This window comes from Scardinius erythrophthalmus (assembly GCF_964197995.2).
Source record: "Scardinius erythrophthalmus genome assembly, chromosome: 16".
NCBI classification, from domain to species: Eukaryota; Metazoa; Chordata; class Actinopteri; order Cypriniformes; family Leuciscidae; genus Scardinius; species Scardinius erythrophthalmus.
The window spans coordinates 21419334-21436584 of NC_138236.1; the positions used below are offsets into that span (position 1 = coordinate 21419334).

At 38.4% G+C, this 17251-nt stretch overlaps 2 protein-coding genes across 3 annotated transcripts; one reads left to right on the forward strand and one right to left on the reverse strand.

Annotated features, from left to right (window-relative positions):
- Positions 1 to 231: 231 nt before the first annotated feature.
- leng8 (leukocyte receptor cluster (LRC) member 8) lies at positions 232 to 11023 on the reverse strand. Of its 2 annotated transcripts, XM_081388084.1 has the most exons (16): positions 10629 to 10913; positions 10014 to 10118; positions 9514 to 9652; positions 9183 to 9323; positions 8075 to 8149; positions 7548 to 7968; positions 7281 to 7458; positions 6905 to 7075; positions 6350 to 6568; positions 5665 to 5826; positions 5270 to 5564; positions 5001 to 5102; positions 4841 to 4909; positions 4632 to 4761; positions 4329 to 4536; positions 232 to 4233 (listed from the first exon to the last, which is right to left on the reverse strand). In XM_081388084.1, exons 2-16 carry the CDS (start codon positions 10028 to 10030, stop codon positions 4071 to 4073), a joined length of 2490 nt encoding a protein of 829 aa, XP_081244210.1. In that variant the 5' UTR covers positions 10031 to 10118; positions 10629 to 10913; the 3' UTR covers positions 232 to 4070. The 2 variants fall into 2 exon arrangements, with proteins under 2 accessions (XP_081244210.1, XP_081244209.1); XM_081388083.1 differs by lacking the exon at positions 10014 to 10118 and having other exon boundaries at positions 10629 to 11023.
- Positions 11024 to 12024: 1001 nt separating this feature from the next.
- Positions 12025 to 16945, forward strand: LOC308705039 (gamma-aminobutyric acid receptor-associated protein-like 1). Its single transcript, XM_081389856.1, has 5 exons — positions 12025 to 12278; positions 14003 to 14092; positions 14482 to 14560; positions 15407 to 15525; positions 16475 to 16945. Exons 2-5 carry the CDS (start codon positions 14003 to 14005, stop codon positions 16538 to 16540), a joined length of 354 nt encoding a protein of 117 aa, XP_081245982.1. The 5' UTR covers positions 12025 to 12278; the 3' UTR covers positions 16541 to 16945.
- The last annotated feature ends 306 nt before the right edge of the window (positions 16946 to 17251 follow it).

Consider the following 17251-nt stretch of genomic DNA (forward strand, 5'->3'; position numbering starts at 1 on the left):
AATTGAATGTATCCTTGCGGATTTAAAGTATTAAATTCTTAAAAAAAAAAAACTTGCTGACCCTAAACTATTTTAATATAGTGTACCAGCATTGTATAAATCACTCTCATACATCAAACTTCAAGTAAAATAAAACAAAGCAAAGCAGGAAGGAGAACACTATACATGTAACTTCACATTTAGAAGACAATTCTAATAGTTTCCACTATACTAAATCACAATTGGAACATCTAATTATTTATTTTTCTTTATTTTTTCTCACAAGATAAAGTATGTACATAATGTACAGATCAGCATCTACAAATGGCAGTATTTTCTTTCAGGGCAGAGACATTAGGGCTTTGAGAGGTGGAGCTGTAAAAGAAGAAACAGACAAGCACAGTCCTGTCGAAATACTTACTGCCAAGCACTGACCAAATATAAACCAATCGCAACATTGCATTATAGTACACAATACAGAGGAAAGAGGAGGGAGACAGAAGAACATGCAGAAAGAATAACAGATGGCTGGAAAAAAAATAAAGATGAGACGAGGCAAGAAGTCAATGGATAAAGTTGAAAATGTAAGCGAACACTTACAGAGGCAAATCTAAGTAAAATATGACACCAATATGAACTAAAAGAAAAGCAAAGACCTGATGCAGAGGAAAGAAGTTAATAAACTCAATGTTTTAAGAAGAGGACAGGCAACATCTGAAGAGAGGGATGAGACAGTTAGTAATACTGCTGTGAAAATATCACACAACTACAACAGCAAGGGCTAAAAATACATTTCATGGAAAAAAAACAAAAAGTGGCATCAATTGAGATTAACATTTCTTTGGACAATCCGTAAGTAATATTCATTATGGGCAGCCAATAACCATTATCATTAGAAACTGCAGTGAACTTTAAAGACCTGAGGACATTAAGGATTTCTCAGACCTGCTGCTTGGATATCTAAAGTTTACATAAGGGTATAAAATGTCTAGAACTATCTGTATGTCCAGGCATGTGCAGTATGCAATTCTACAGCTTATATTAAACATCAGAAACATGTTCAGTCCACAAACAAAATGTCAGTAAAGAACTGCAAAAGAAAAATATGAAAGAAAAACTAAATCAGTAAACAACACTAAAAATATAGTTAGAAAAAAAAAAAAGAAAAAAAAAAAGCAATGTTAAGAATAGACTAAAGACACACCTGAACATACAGCAGCAATTCTACCAAACACTATATGGAGCCAATCCTGAAATACAATCCATACATCAACTTTAGACTGACAAGGTGTTTTTGGATGTTGATATTGGCATTAAAAGAGAAGAGAAAAGAAAAGAAAACTTTGAAAGCAAGCTCTCATTAGAATGACAAATGCATCAGACACCAACAGGCACAATGAAGAATCAATTGGCTGATGTCTGGGTGTCTCAATGGCCATTTTCCAGTGTGCCTCTGGATTAGTTTTGCCCTCATCTTTTCATCTCTTGCTTTGCTCCGATTGTGCATGACTGCAAGAAGAGAGAGAATTTGGTAATAAAGGAGTGCAGGAGGAGAGGAGAACAAGGGGTGGGAGGGGTTGAAGGTTGAGAGGGAGAGGAGAGCAAAGTCAGTGTGGCAACCAGTAGCAAATGATTCATTTACAATGTACAACCAAATACAAACATCCAAACAGAATGATGCCCTAGGTAGTCAAAATGAACTTAAAGAAAGAAAAGAAAACCATTAACCAAACTTCAATATACTGCAGTCTTCAGTACTAATTTGACCTCAAAGTCAAATAACTACCTGGTAATATTAAATAATTATCAACAAGGGAAAGATTTGGCATTATATTGTCAATTCATGAATCCCAGACTCCTTCACAAGTGTGAATTGTAAGAGATTTACTTAATAACATGTGATTTAATTTGTGTCTAGGGGAGCAAGAAATGTTATATTTTAATGGGAAACTTCACTTATTTTAACTAAACCTCATATCAGTGTGCACATGCTTACCACCCATTATATTTCAACTTTAAAAACTGCCAGCAAAATTACTGTATAAATCAAAACGACACTTACCATTGTACAAACAAAAATAAACTATAAACATCCAAAGTACTATAAGAGAAAAATAAATTTCACTTTGCACATTATTTGCATGAAAACATGTGTACATATTTTACAGACGAGATGTTAGGGATGCTTTCTGCTCACAGTGGCCTTGAGCACATCTTGCTAAAGCACACATATCTCAGACCCAAGCCTTATCCGTGCTGGATGAATGTTAATCACATTTAATAAATACGATTACTTCAACAGCAAAAATGCTAAAAAGCTCCTCGCTCATTTGCAGTGAAAGTGATGTTTGGGTTACGACTCCAATGAAACCATTTTAAAGCAGTCCATTAGAGATCAAGGAGCATTAGATGAACTTTGTAAAAACTGAATTGGTACAATTTTTTTTTTTAACTATAACGCATTGATGTTTCAATTGGCTAGACTAAGGCCATGATGCCATATGAATCTCTGAGATTTACAACTGCACCACAGTAATACCCATGTAAAATGATGCAGATATATTTGACTTTTTTTTTCGTACAGATCTTTTGGTGCCAATCTTGCAGATATAGGGTGCAACAGGGTTCAGTATTAGGCCCGTTTCAAAATGAGATATGACAAATTCACAACCTGCCAGCAGGGTTAAAAGACATCAAGCCAAGCATGTGGTTCAACAGTGGTAACACCTCAACTCAAGCTGAATGAAGATCCACCACGCTTTTTCAAAACATCAAGTCCTTCTTACCAGCCATTACCAGTAGATGTGGCCGAAGCTTAAGGAGCCATACAAACCCATGTGTTGCCAAACCACAGCAGGACAGTGGATGCCCTTGCAGGAATGAGGTGGCCAGTGGAGAGAAGACAGGATACAATCGCCATCTTGCTGTGAGGGAAAACTGATCTTGATTTTCCTTCTGAATGAATGAACTTGGTCAGGCTGACTGCGTGTTGGGTGGACCTTTTATGCTGGGTGGTGCTTGAGGGGACTTGGCTCTTCAGTGGCTGGAGGTCAAACTTAGTGGTGAATGAATCCCCTAGGTGGACATGGGTGACTTTAAAGCGGTTGGGCCTATTCCGATCACAGCTGGGGTGGAAGTGAAAGATTTTGAGTCACTGAGCTGTGCTTCCTGGGTGTCGAGGAACGATTAGGATGGTATCTATGACTAATGAGGCCCAGCTTCTTGAGTGTTGAACGCCATGTGTGGAAGAGGAAACTGTGTGGGAAGTGGGGGCAGAACTGATGATGGTACGAAAATATGGCCTAATCTGCATTTCTGAAGGTGATCTTGTTATAACTCAGTCCAAATATTATAGGCTATCAGCATTCGGATCCTAGAGATGAAGTGAGGAAGGAGATCTAATGGAGCGCCTCCACCACTGACTTACTGAAGACATCTCAGGCAAAGAGAAAGATAGGGCATACAAACCATCCTCTTCGTGCTTGAAGGATTGCACTTGCACTTGGCTTTAAAGTCCATTAAAGATGACAAAAATCTTGGAGAAGGATCCGTTGCCTTCACACAGACTTGAGCTGGTACGCTGTTGGTGGGAACTGGCTCACGTTATATTCAGCATTAACTGTGATGATATCAGGTCTTGAGCTTTGTGGCTGTTTGCTTGAGAGGAAAGAAACATGAGAACACACAACACTGTTAGCTTGAAAATGCTTTTTGAGCTCTATGACGTGGGATCTGACATGACCAGCTGACCTGACCCCATTAGATCTTTGCCCTGTGTTTCATTTTTCTATTGGTGTAAGGGATAATCTGCAAGTATTTGGTTGCCTGATACTTCACTAAATGGGCTGTGTGAATAGGCTATACTGGGTCTTGAAATGGCACCTAAGTCTCTGTATATGGATGTCAACTGTCCATCTGTCAGAATGTCCATCACTCTACAAGAGTTAAAAAAATCTGAGATATATCTCGTATATATGATCAGCTCTAGACTCTGAATGTGTGTCTATTATGCAGATATCTGGTCCCTTATCTAGTCTTTACAAGCTCTATAAGTGTAAATCCTCTGGTCAACCCCAACCCTTTCCCCCAAACTACGAGGTTGTAAGACAGGCTGAGCTGACTTTACAGTCTATTTTGCTTGGGTCAGAGGGGGTGAATGTAACCCCAAGCCCTGTTAGAAATGCTAAACATGAGTCTAAATCTGGGAAGGCCAAGCTGGACTGCACATACTCCACCGGCACAAAGGGCCTGAACCTGCAGCAGAGAAGGGAAAACAAGATGGAAAACTTTAGACTTCAAATAATCAATAGCATCATTTTTTAATCAATCTCCCTGGCATCTGTACTCACGTTTTAAAAATGGCCCTCAGTGCTAGATGTCTTTCACGCTCCACAAACTTGTCTATTAGATAAGCAGCCATACGAGGAGCTTTCCGGTAGAGTTTGAAGAACCGGTGGAAGTTTCCAAGAGCCCAGGCAGTACGGAGCTCAAGTGCATGAGCTACACATGGATCAGCACGGAGCTCGGGGGTCAGGTACACAAGCTCGGTGGTCAAGTCTATGATAAACGTAGCAAGGGCAATAAAAATTGGAGAGCAAAATAGTGAGATTAAAACCTTAAACTAGAGATTAAAGAGAAAAGGCAATTTATACCTCCAGAGTTCTTAGTAAAGATGAAGTAGATAAGCCTGTAGGAAGTGAATTCTCCAATGTTGTCCGATGGGCAGTCTTTATACAGTGCTTTCAGCTGGGTCTGGCACTGGTTGAACTCCTCATGGTCACCCTGATAACAGTTGAAATGTGCGTTTAGTCCAAAAAGAATAAAAGTGCCTTTTAATCAGAGCTGACTTTACATCACATACCTTTTCCAGAGCGATGCGAGCATGAGTCTCATATACCTCCACGGTGAAGTCTGTACGCACACCCTGAACCTGAATGACAAAAGATTTCAAGATAAGACACTTGTAAGAATGGTAAGTAAAATGGTAAGGCAGGTAATTAGTACTAGTAAGCGTAACTCACAGTGAGATCTTGTCGTATTGACTTCATTTGTTCACATGCATATAAATAATCCTGATTGGTTTTCCAATGACTTTTTACCGCAATCAGGGACTTTCGCAACACCTGAAACAAGAAAATATTCAAAATAAATCTTCACGGAAAACTGCTTAATTTACCAACTATTTTTGAGTACAACCAATGAATAAAACACACAGAATCCAGTGTTAACCACAGAACTATAATCATTAAAGAGATCCCTGAAGGAAAGCAACACTTTGAGAAACACTCACAGATACAGGTCTGACGGTTGCAGGGTCAGGAGCACATGTGAGGCGCAGGTAGATTTTGGTGATGTCCTGGCAGGTGCCGACTATGGGGCATTCATCCCAACTCAACCCCTCCTGGGTGCCATTGGGGAGGTCAAAAACATTGATGTTTAACACCAGGGGCTCAGTGCGTAATTTAGTGTGGAAGCGTGCTGCACGGCTCTGCTTCTTTGCTTCGCGATTTGGGTCGTGAAAGTCAAGGCCTGCGTTACCACCTTTCCGCTTTTTACCAATTCCACTCGTTAGGTCTTCCATATTCCTGATAGAAGTCAGAGGAGAAGGTAATGAAGCTACTAGTAATTCCCTAAAGTTAAAAACTTGTTAATGGCATTCAATTTTGGAGTACAATGATATCTCACCTCCGCCCTCGGTTTGCTTTGCCTCTTCCTCTGCCTCTTTCTCCCACACCTCTGCCTCGCTCCCTTTCTGCCCCACGGCCTCGGCCACCTTTTTGTTGCCGCCGGGACAACGGGAGGCGAGGATCACTTGACATGCTGCTATCTGATTGGGAGCCAGAATCACTGCAGAAGGAAGACAGTCACCATTCAAATTCTGCTGATCTCTAATTTCTATCATACTTCAAGTGATGATTTAAAGTAGGGCTGTCACTAATGATTATTTTGGTAATCAAGTAATTGGTCAATTATTTTGATGATTAATCTGATCATTTCTGTTGTAATAAAATAGACCTAAGTATCAAATGCAAGTAGGCTAATCATATGGTTTTATTACACAACACTATAAAAACACAATGTAATTTATGTCAAGATTTTATGTGACATGCACGAATGTAAATAAAGCGTTGCGTTTTACTCCTGCAGCGCATATATTTTGAATAGAAGACTTTTTAATATCACAATAGCAATATGCTATATTATGATTTTTAAATGGGTATGAAATATATCATGCAGCCTTATAAAACGGTTTAATACTGCAGTTAATGAATCCTCGTCTCGTTCCGGTATTTTGCTGGTTAATCGACACAGGTAAACTGCAAAACATTTTTAGTATTAGATTAAGGAACTTTGCAACCCTGCGCATTACCTGCAGTGATGTCTACTCCTGTCCCTTTGTCGGTTGTGAGGGGATGGGGATCGTGATGAGGAGTGGGACGAGCTGGAGGAGGGGCTTCTTTGAGAAAAGACATTTCTGTAGTTACCCAGCCTGGCCCCCGCCCTGCCACGGGTGGCTCCACCTCTCCCAATAGCATTCTCCTGAGAGCGTTGAGGAACCACTTGCCAGCGAGACTGCTTTTGCTTCAGGCTGATATAAAATAAAAAAAAAAAAGGAGTTGTTTAGTCCCAATTTATTTAAAAAAAAAAAATGTATACACCATGTGAATAACAAAAGTTATATTTTACAAAAAAAAACAAGACAAGACTCAATTAATACAAGAAAAAAATTCTAAAATACATTTCAGGGGATCATTTAAATACATCAGTTAAACATATCTTTGCATAAAAATATTGTCTATTCACATTAAAAAGTCCAGTCGCAATGGCACCTAATAAAATTATTGAAGAAATCTTTTATACTAGGATTTATTTCATGTTTAGTGCCAATAGTTAAGTAGCTTGAAAAGACACTGATGCAACTCACTCTGGCAGCGGTTCTCTGGTCCAATCGATGGTATAAGCCGAGCCATCCTGTAGTCTGGACTGCAGAAGGTCTTTCAGTACTTTTTCTGTACGATCCTTATCCTCTTCAGATTCACAGGCTGTGAAGCAACGCTGTACATACTCTTTCATGGCCTGTGGCCAGTCCTGAGGCCTTCAAGAACCACCCCCAAAAAAGTTTGTTTTCATTGATGTCTTATATTAAATTAATATTACTGAGCTTATATGGGGGATAAAATGCATTCAAAATAGCACAGCTCTAATGATCTGTTTAATCTAGAAAATTTGGTCAGTTGCAACTGAGACACAAGTATGTTCCAACCAGCCTTTTAATTTTAAATATTAGCCGGTATGCTTACCGAGTTTGGGAACATCCAGCTGAAGTTGTAGATGTTGCCACAACAGAGCCAGGAGATTGGTTTGTCGCATTAAGGGATCCCAATCCAGGGGCCTGCTCAGCTGATGGGAAGTTTTGACTGGACATGACGTATGGGCGCTTTTGTATGTTAAATTTTACAGCACCTGTTCCAGGAGCCTCTGTTGAAGAAAAAAGAAAAAAAAAAAACATTTGGAGGATATACTTAAAATGACATGTTTAGCACACATAAGCTAACAGAGACACATACGTTTCATGCGCTGCCACAGCTGCTGTCCACCTTTGTTCATATTGCTAATGTTAGGCTTCTTAGAATCCACCATGCCTGCACCTCCATATGGGCCTTGTCCTGGAGCCTGCTGCTGAGGAGGCTGATATGCAGGTGCTGGGTAACTCTGGTACCCTGGCCGAATCTGCCCAGGATTGTAGCCCCGCATCATGGGGTTGGAATCCGTAGGGCTGTATGGCAGGGTACCATTGGGGCTGTAGGGGGTCTGGGATGGTGGAAGAGGGTACTGGGCATTGGGTGGAGGAGGTATGGGGGGTGGCGGAGGGGGTGGGGGCTGGTCAGTGGATGTAGGACTCTGAGGGGGAGGTTGAGGGGTTGCAGGAGGAGGAGGCTGGGAGGGATAGCTGGAGGACTGATCTTCTGCCATAGGCATGGCAGGGGTCTGAAAGAGAGAGAGAGGGAGAATGAATGAATTACTTAAAACTTACACAACTAGTTGATCTACATTTGGCCAGCAGAAGCTCACGGTGATATATAAAAGTCTATACCTGTCCAGTGGGCGTAGTTGGTGTCTGGTAGCCCCCTGGAACACCATACTGTCCTGGAGGATATGATCCTCCATACTGGAGGAGTGAAAAAAAAAAAAAATATTGGAAACTGCACAAAAAGGAACGGCTGTAATGGTTTAAAGTTGGGCTAAGTGGCAGGTTTATTATAGTTAAAGTGCTTCTATTATGCTTTTTCGAATATTACCCGTCATCATGCAGTGTGTAATAGAGCTGTCTGTGAATGTAAACGGTCTACAAAGGTGTCAAGTCGAAAGTGCACGATAAATTAACTTATTGTCTCCCAAAAAAAATAAAAAAAAATAAATAATAATAATATCGACTCTAAACCACCTAAATGACTTATCAGGAATTGCAGTCTTACTTCTGTGACCTGCATACGTAACGTGGTAACATTTGCATATGGTCTTCATTGGCTGCCCGCGAACAACGTCAACATTCAAAGGGCACAGAGATAAGGAATTCACACCCCATGCAGCACTTTTTTTGCATTCTTTGCATTGACAAACAGAATGTATAGAGCTGGTAAGACCCGCCCCTTCCGCTAACCCCACTGGGACCTCTAGGTTGAAAAATCGTCAATGCAAGTGAATGGGAGAAAATAATTATTTTCTGGTCCCGTTTGAATTTTGCCATGAATGTGAACATATGTTGTCTGTGAATTTTTTATTTAACTTTTCATGTAAAGAATGCTACAATTTGTCTTTGATGCACTTCACCGTCTTCTTTCAAAGAGAGGACAAAATCGTTGAGGTTGGCGAAAACCACGGGTAAGTCAACTTTATGGGGTGACGTCACATAGGCGACTTGTAGTCTTTCTCGTTATGTCTTTTCCACAACTGCTAGCTGAAGAATCATACCATATACTGTCAAACTCGTAACATGAAAAGTTATATAAAAAATTCACAGACAACATATGTTCACATTCATGGCACAATTCAAACAGGACCAGAAAATAATTATTTTCTCCCATTCACTTGCATTGACGATTTTTCAACCTAGAGGTCCAGCGGGGTTTTACGGATGGGCGGGACTTACCAGCTCTATACAGGTACATGCTGTAAGAATATGAAGGGGTGCATTTATTTACCGGAGGCATGGGGTAGTAGTAGTTATAGGGATATGGGTAACCAGCATACTGTTGTTGGTTCTGTTGATACCACTGCTGATAGTACTGCTGCTGCTGTTGCATTGTAGAGGAGTCTGTAACAGTCGCCTGATACTGTCCAACCTAACAAATAACAGAAAACAGAACAGAATCAACCATTTTAACCACAAAATGGGTATACAGTTCATGCAACTATAAAAAAGGGAACATATCCATTTGTGTATGTATGTATGTATGTATGTATATATATATATATATATATATATATATATATATATATATATATATATATATATATATATATATAACTAACCTGTTGGGTAGTGCGATTGGTTGGTGAAGTCTTGGTTGAGTTCTGGCTTTTAGTAATGGATGCTAGAGCCTGTCGGGCTTTTTCCCATTCCGGGTTCTCATGAACTGGGCCCTCTCCACCTGAATTACTACCATACGGCCTGTAAAAGACAATGCACGTTCAACTTTAGTTTATACCATCTAGAAGGTTCCAGTACATTTTTAGGGATCTACACAAGACTCTGACCCATGCAAAACATGGAGATCACATACAAATAAAAACTGACTGTGTAACAACAACCAGTTCATAATATTATAATGTATGTACACTTCAAATCTGCAATTCCTTCATGCACATTGTAACAGTACTAAGCCTAGCTTACATTATTAATGCCACAAAAGTGTGTTGGTAAAAGCCATAAAGGTAAGACTATGGCTAGCCAGAAATGAGGCCTCTAATAGACCTTATTCAGAGCAGCGCCATGACAGGTATGAAAGCGAGGCTGTGAGGGATAGACTTACCGTGTTTTCAAAGGCATCCGCTGTAAAAAGCTGTATAAAGCTCTTAGATCACTTAAACTTTTCCACAGCTCATACTGACGGGAGTTTTTTTGTCAACTGAAATTTCTTGGAAAGATATTTTTGCAGTGTTTCGTCAACAGAACAATCCAAACACACAGATTAAATATCAGTACAACAACCCACCGAAGAGATATAGGCTAACGTTACGTCTATCCCTCACACAGCCTCGCTTTCATTTCCGTTAAAAATCAAAAATGGCGCTGATGTGAATCAAGACTATGCACAGGCCAAACGTAAATTAGACCATTTCTAGTCAAAGTCTAATGTGGAGGAAATTTTCACATATCATTTAAACTAAAACTTTGAATTAAATTTTCAACCAATAACTAAGTCGTAAGTGACTGAAACAATATGATTCGCTAACGTTATAACGTTATACTTGGAGCTAAGCGGATATTAGGCTACGCATATTTACACCCATTTAACAATTATCTCGTACATGTTTACTAACGTTAATGTCTTCCATTTGTAAAAAGCATCCGTTTAACAATCAAAATGATGTGGCGAACGACATATATTATGATGGTAAGGATTTGTAATGTGTAAAAATCTTACCAATTCGATGTAGGGGCTTGCTGTGCCGACTTCGCCGCCATTTGGCCAGAGCTAACGAATTAGCAGCTAGCTACTGTTAGCTCGTCCGAAAATTCTACGCAAATATGAGAAAAGTAATAGTTCTAACGTTTGATATAGGTTGTCGTGTAGATAATCGCGTACAAAAGCTGCTTATTATTGGTTTACCGAACACCTTAAACAAACCAAGGTTCAGTTGTTATTAGGAATATACTGGAGCCCATATCAACTTCTTCGTTGAACTCGATGGTTGACTGTCAACACCTCTAACAAAATGGCTGGAGAAGATGATGATGGTGACGCCGGAAATTCTGCCAGCTTCTCTCATTGGACGACAGAATGTTCTGCACATGACCAGAGCCCGTCTACGGACATTCTCTGACATGACACAGAGAAGGCAAATATTGGCATTTCTGACATAATAAAATAATAGAATAAATTGAAATTGAGACTTAATTCTGATCAGTCCGATCAGTCATATGAAACTGAGACTCAATTCTGATCAGTCCGATATATATATAGTCCACAACGACAACATTAACTACAACAAAGTTAACTACAACATCAATAAATAAAAAATATATATATATATACCTTTCATATACTGTACAATACAGTGGTTCTCAACCAGTGGGCCTCAACAAACTTCTGAGGGGACCTCAAGATAACTTAAACAAAAAAGATTAAATCTAGCATTAAAATAAGCTAAAACAAGATATTTATCAGTATTTTGTTTTTATATAATAAATATGCTTCGGGTGGGGGTGGGGCATTTAAATGTTGTCGTTGTGGTCAATGAAGGGGCCTTAAAGTCAAAAGGTTGAGATCGAGATCCACTGTTGTAGAACACTGCATTGCTCCTTCATGTATCACCCTGGATGTTCTTTGTGTGCATCACTTTCTGGGTCAGTCTGTAATGACTGTAGTGCCACTGCATAATGAAGCCAGCCATTGGTCAGATACAAGTATTGTTGTATACAACTGTATACTGTATATTGTATAGTTGTGTTCTAGCCTACTTTAGTCACTTTGTTTTGGCCGGGTTTGATGGTTGTAGTTAACTTATTAATAGTAAAACTATTTATTTATGTATCTATCTGCTAAATAGACAATTAGGAAGTTAATAACGAATGTCACTCTTAAAACTGTCAAAGAAAAACATTGTCTCTGTCCTGGGTTGCTATCAAATGCTGGTTTTGCCTAGAAAAGGACACGTCGGACACGTAACACAGAAACACGGTAGAGCTCTCTTCATTGGCCTAATTATGCTTTATTTTGATTGGTTCCGCTGACCTATGGGTACACGTGAGCGACAGCTCACTTTGCCCAATAGAAGCACTGTCAACACATTTAAATCCCGCCTTCCCTTTCTTCTAAAAGGCTAGTCGTTATGTCAGTCTATTTATATAGTTCTCATTGGTTACTTTACAGAATGAGGCGGTACATTATTTGTTGTTGTTTTAGTGGGAGAAGTGGACTAGTCGACATCTTCAACATAGAAGGCGATTTATAATATAAAGTTATTGATTTTTGGAGAGAAACATAATTACAGCGGGCATCTGATCTTTGTCTAAGCGGGGAAGACGGGCGTTACATTTGACTTCTCGCTGAATCTATCAGTAGCCGTCCAAGGTATGTTTTGTGTGTTTACCGCAATGATCAATCCACTCAGTTTAATGTGGATAAGGTTAACGTAGTTTCATGGTGGAAACGGTCGTGGATTTGTGGTTGACCAAAGTTTCAGACACCAACCTCGCGGTTGCCCGCATTAAGTTCAAGGAATGTGCGGAATAGCTAGGTCATATCACATCATGTGAGCTCGCGGCCTTACGTCATCAGCAGTTGTTATGGGCGCAGTTATCTCACAGTATCATGCACTTTCTGACGGCAGAAGATTGTTATTGTTTATGAGTGTTAATAGTGAGTGTTTCAGGAGCGACCAGTACTATGGACGACATGTTTTCGCAATGCAGCACTCCATGTGGCAACTCGTCTTTTTCGCAACACCATCAAGAATCACAACTAAACAAGCGTGTTGGCTTCTTATTTTTATAAAATATTACGGTAGTGACTACCAAAAAAAGTAGTGAACATATTGTAATGTTTGTGAGAAGTCTAGTGCAAGGCTAACTGTAGTGCTCAGTAAAATGAAGCTATTTAGAGCACAGAAAAAAGACACTCACAGGTCAGAGTCATTTTTGGCATACATGATCATCTGCTACAGTATTGGATGCGTTTTCTGGTATTTTCTTTTGCACACTCAGCTATTCAGACGTCAGAGTAAATAGGAACGCAAAAATGTCAAATCCGAGTATTTAATTTGTGTTGTAATTGATGGGTGTGCATGTCTGTATTGTTTTCCTCTCCATGGCACAAGTGGATGGTTGAGTGAATATAAACATAACAAACTAGGCCTAGTCTGCCTACTAGTTCCACAGTAATAAAACATTCTGAAGCATTTTCCACAACCTTCAATGAAACGGCAGAACATTCCGTAAAGTTACGGACGATGAACTAATGCAAACAATGTGTAACTTTGACTTTTCTATGTTATAGTTCTTTATAGTTAGTTATCATTAAAATAATATAAATTTTTATTAAAGTCAACATGAAATGGAAGTTACAATAGTTTTTCCTTTACTATTATGATGCATATCCATGTAAAACGGCTTCTCGAACAAGAAAAAATATAGGGCGGGACTTGATTTTGTCCGTTGGGAATTGATTGGATCGTTGGATGGTTGTGGTTTGCTTTTTCTGTGATGTCATGTGAGTGACAGGTTTGTCCCGCCCTCGCGCCAATGAACACGTCATTAGTGAAGAAAAGAGAAGTTTCTGCAATTGGGAGGAGCATTATTTCGATTAAAGATTATGATGGGAACGGAATTTAAAAAAAAAAGAATGTGCATGGATATATAATTTAATCATTAATAAATAGTGCAATATTTCATTACCAAGATTTGTCCATTTTTATTTCATGGTGACTTTAAAAAATCTAGCTGTTGTATTGTGTTAGGATTGTAGAAAATGTACACATGGTTTAAATTTTAACATATGGCTGAAGTATATGTGAACAACATCTGGACTGAGGGCAAGGAGAGGAAGAGCCCATGGTGGGGTGGCAGAAGAATGACCAGAGCATTTGAAGATAAACAATTTGTTACATCTAGTGGATTGACTGATTCAGAGAATAAATATGCTTTATTAATGATCATATGCAGATCTGACAGTGTGTTTATTTCTGCCCATGTTTGAATGACAATAACTAATCAGGCAGATCAAATGAGGAACCCTGAAATGTTTTGTTAGTTATATTTTAATGTTGATGTTATTGTCCATGTGTGTTTGGCCCTCAGATGTCTAGCCAGTATCAGCGAAGTGTTCCACTGGAGATCAGGAGAGCGGAGGGGGAGAGAGTCCGTGCCAAACATCCGGATAAAATTCCAGTCAGTTTCATGGTTGAAAACCATAATAAAAAACAATACATTTCAGTTACATTATCAGGACGGTTCAAAGCTTTAAAGGGATACTTCACCCAAAAATGATAATTTACTCACCCTCATGTTGTTCCAAACTTGTATTTCTGTCTTCTGGTGCACAAAAGAAGAAGTTTTGAAGAATGTTGGTAACCAAACAGTTTTGGTGACCATTTACTTCCATTGTATGGACAAGAAAATACTAAGGCATTTCTTAAAATATCTTCTTTTATGTTTTACAGAAGAAAGTCATGCAGGTTTGGAATGACATGAGAGATGACAGCATTTTCAACTAATATTATATTGCTCTAAAAGGAAGGTTTTTGGAGAGTTGTATATTTATTTGTTTGTTTCCTTAGATAATTGTGGAGAGAGCCGCAAGGTCACGAGCTCCTGAACTTGACAAAAAGAAATACCTTGTACCTTCAGACCTCACAGGTGACAGCTCTTATTTCACACATGCCCTCAACATTACACACTGCCCAACCACAAAAAAACTAGCCGTTTGAATTTAAATAGGCAAATGCTTAAGAGTCAACGATTGGATTATTATTCCAGTGATTATTATGTTTCTAGCAATGTTATACTGTATGTTTGGCAACTGTTTTTCTAACCCTAACCCGATTTTCATTTCTTAATCAACCATGTGAAAGACACATCATGGCCATATTTCAGGATGACAATGTCAAGATTCCTCAGGCTCAAATTGTGAAAGAATGGTTGGCAGTGAGCATGAAGAATCATTTTCACACTTGAATTAACACCTCTGAGTCCAGAACTTAAAAAAATTGAAAGTCTTTGGGATGTGCTGGAGTAAACTTTATAGAGTGCTCGACTCTTGCATTGTCAATACAAAATCTTGACCAAAAATTGATGCACCTCTTGATGGAAATAACATCACAACATTTATTTCCATCAAGAGGTGTCTTCCTACATGGTTGCTTAAGAAATGAAAAGCTACACACTCCATCACAACTGTTGCCAAACATGCTAGAAACATAATAATCACTGCAATAATGATCCAGTCATTGACTTTTAAGCATTTCCCTATTAAAATCCAGACTGTGTATTACATAATTTCTGTAAATTTACAGGGGAATTTAACTCAACTCATGATTGTCCATTGCATAATGATATGCCAGTAAATTCTTTTATTTTCATTTTTTGAGACCCTTTCTGACTCTGAACTTCCCTATTCCAGTCTTCCTTTTGAGGAAGAAATGAAACCATTTACATACTGTTCAGCTTTGATTAGACTGACATTCTCTCCACTTTCTCTTCCAGTCGGCCAGCTCTGCTTCCTGATCAGACAGCGGGTGTCTATGAGGCCGGAAGAAGCGCTCTTCTTTTTCGTAAAAAACTCCCTCCCTCCATCCAGCTCGCCGCTGTCTGCAGTGTATGAGGTAACTCAAGCACCCCTCTTCACTAGTGCCGAGTTAGAAACTCAGCTTTATTAGCAAAGGGTGTTCATTGCAGCAAGGATGAGTTTGAAGCTGGATCTTGTGCAGCAGTAAACTGTTAATAAACAATAAATCAGCAACACTCAGAAGATAACACGCGGGAGAAACACAACACGAAGCACAGACGAGAACAGACAACCGAGAACACAAACTGAGGGCTATAAATACACAGGGAAAACAAAAGGAACTAAATAAAATGCGTGTGACACTGAAACAACTAAACGGAACATAATCCTGACCTTCATAAAATTCTAAATACATTTCTTTAAAATCATATAATGGCCTTTAATATATAATGCTCTTTTTTATTTGGTACATGATTATTAAAGTCACGAATAATAAATAAAAAAAGCTAAAAAGGGCAATAATAGTTAAATATATATATACACTACCATTTAAAAGTTGGGTTTTTTTAGGATCGGAATGATTTTTGAAGAAGTTTCTAATGCTCACCAAGGCTGCATTTATTTAATAAAAAATAAAGTGAAACAGTAATATGCTGAAATATTATTTAATAAAAAATATCAACAATATGTTTTCTGTCTTAATATATTTTAAAATGTATAGATTTTTTACATTTTCAGCATCATTACTCCAGCCTTCAGTGTCTCATGATCCATAAGAAATCATTCTAATATGCTGACTTGCTGCTCAAGAAACAGTTCTTACTATTATCAATGTTGATAAAAAAAAAAAAAAAATGTATGATCCATTTAATGTGTCACTGCTGAATAAAAGTATACATTTCTTTAAATATAAATCTTATTGACCCTAAACTTTTGAACTGTGGTCTATATCCACACACTTTTTACTATTACAATTTTAAACATAAACTAAAAGAATTTAAAAATATGATTTCTGATCTAAATTGACCAGCTCTGTCTGTTTTTAGGAACACCAGGAGGAAGACCTGTTCCTGTACATGACATACAGTAATGAGAGTGTTTACGGTGCTTGAGATGGAGGAAGAAAGAAGAGAGAAAGATGATACATTATTTTACCACTATTATCCCACATTCAATACATTGTACCTACAGGGGGCATTGTTCATAATGGGGACTAAAGGGTGCTGTTTGCATTTATCAGTATTTTGGGGGAAACTATATGTTTCTTTAAACAGATTCTTGGCAATAAAGTATTGGGACTTGAGAATTGAGAGACACTAAAGAGAAAGAGGGAAAATGGAAAGTCAAAACAGAGATAAACTTTAAACACAGTAGTAGAGTAAGCAAGTATTGATTTCTCTTTCTCTCCCAGGAGCGCATCATTTGTATGTAATGAAAATAGGTTTTTGTTCTTGTTTTTCTTTTTTTGTAAAGTATTATCGATAACTTTTGTGCATATAAAACAAATCTTTAAAATATTTTAGCCTCTTTCTTGTCTATGAGTCTGTGCATAATGTTTAAAGCATTTGTTTTAGTGCAGATTTCATTCATTCTTGTCCACTATTTATCCTATTCAGCAATTTTTAAACATATTTAACATTTAACACTTAAACTTAGAAGGTTTAAAGAGCGGCTCGGGTTTGATATGTTTGAATTTCATTTCCATTAGGATGAGACATGATTAGTGGATTGATTCAATCTGACAGTACGAAAAAGAGAGAAGTGAGGGATATCGTGGCAGCTTGCCGGAGTAATGAGGAACTTGCGGGAAAACAAATGATCAT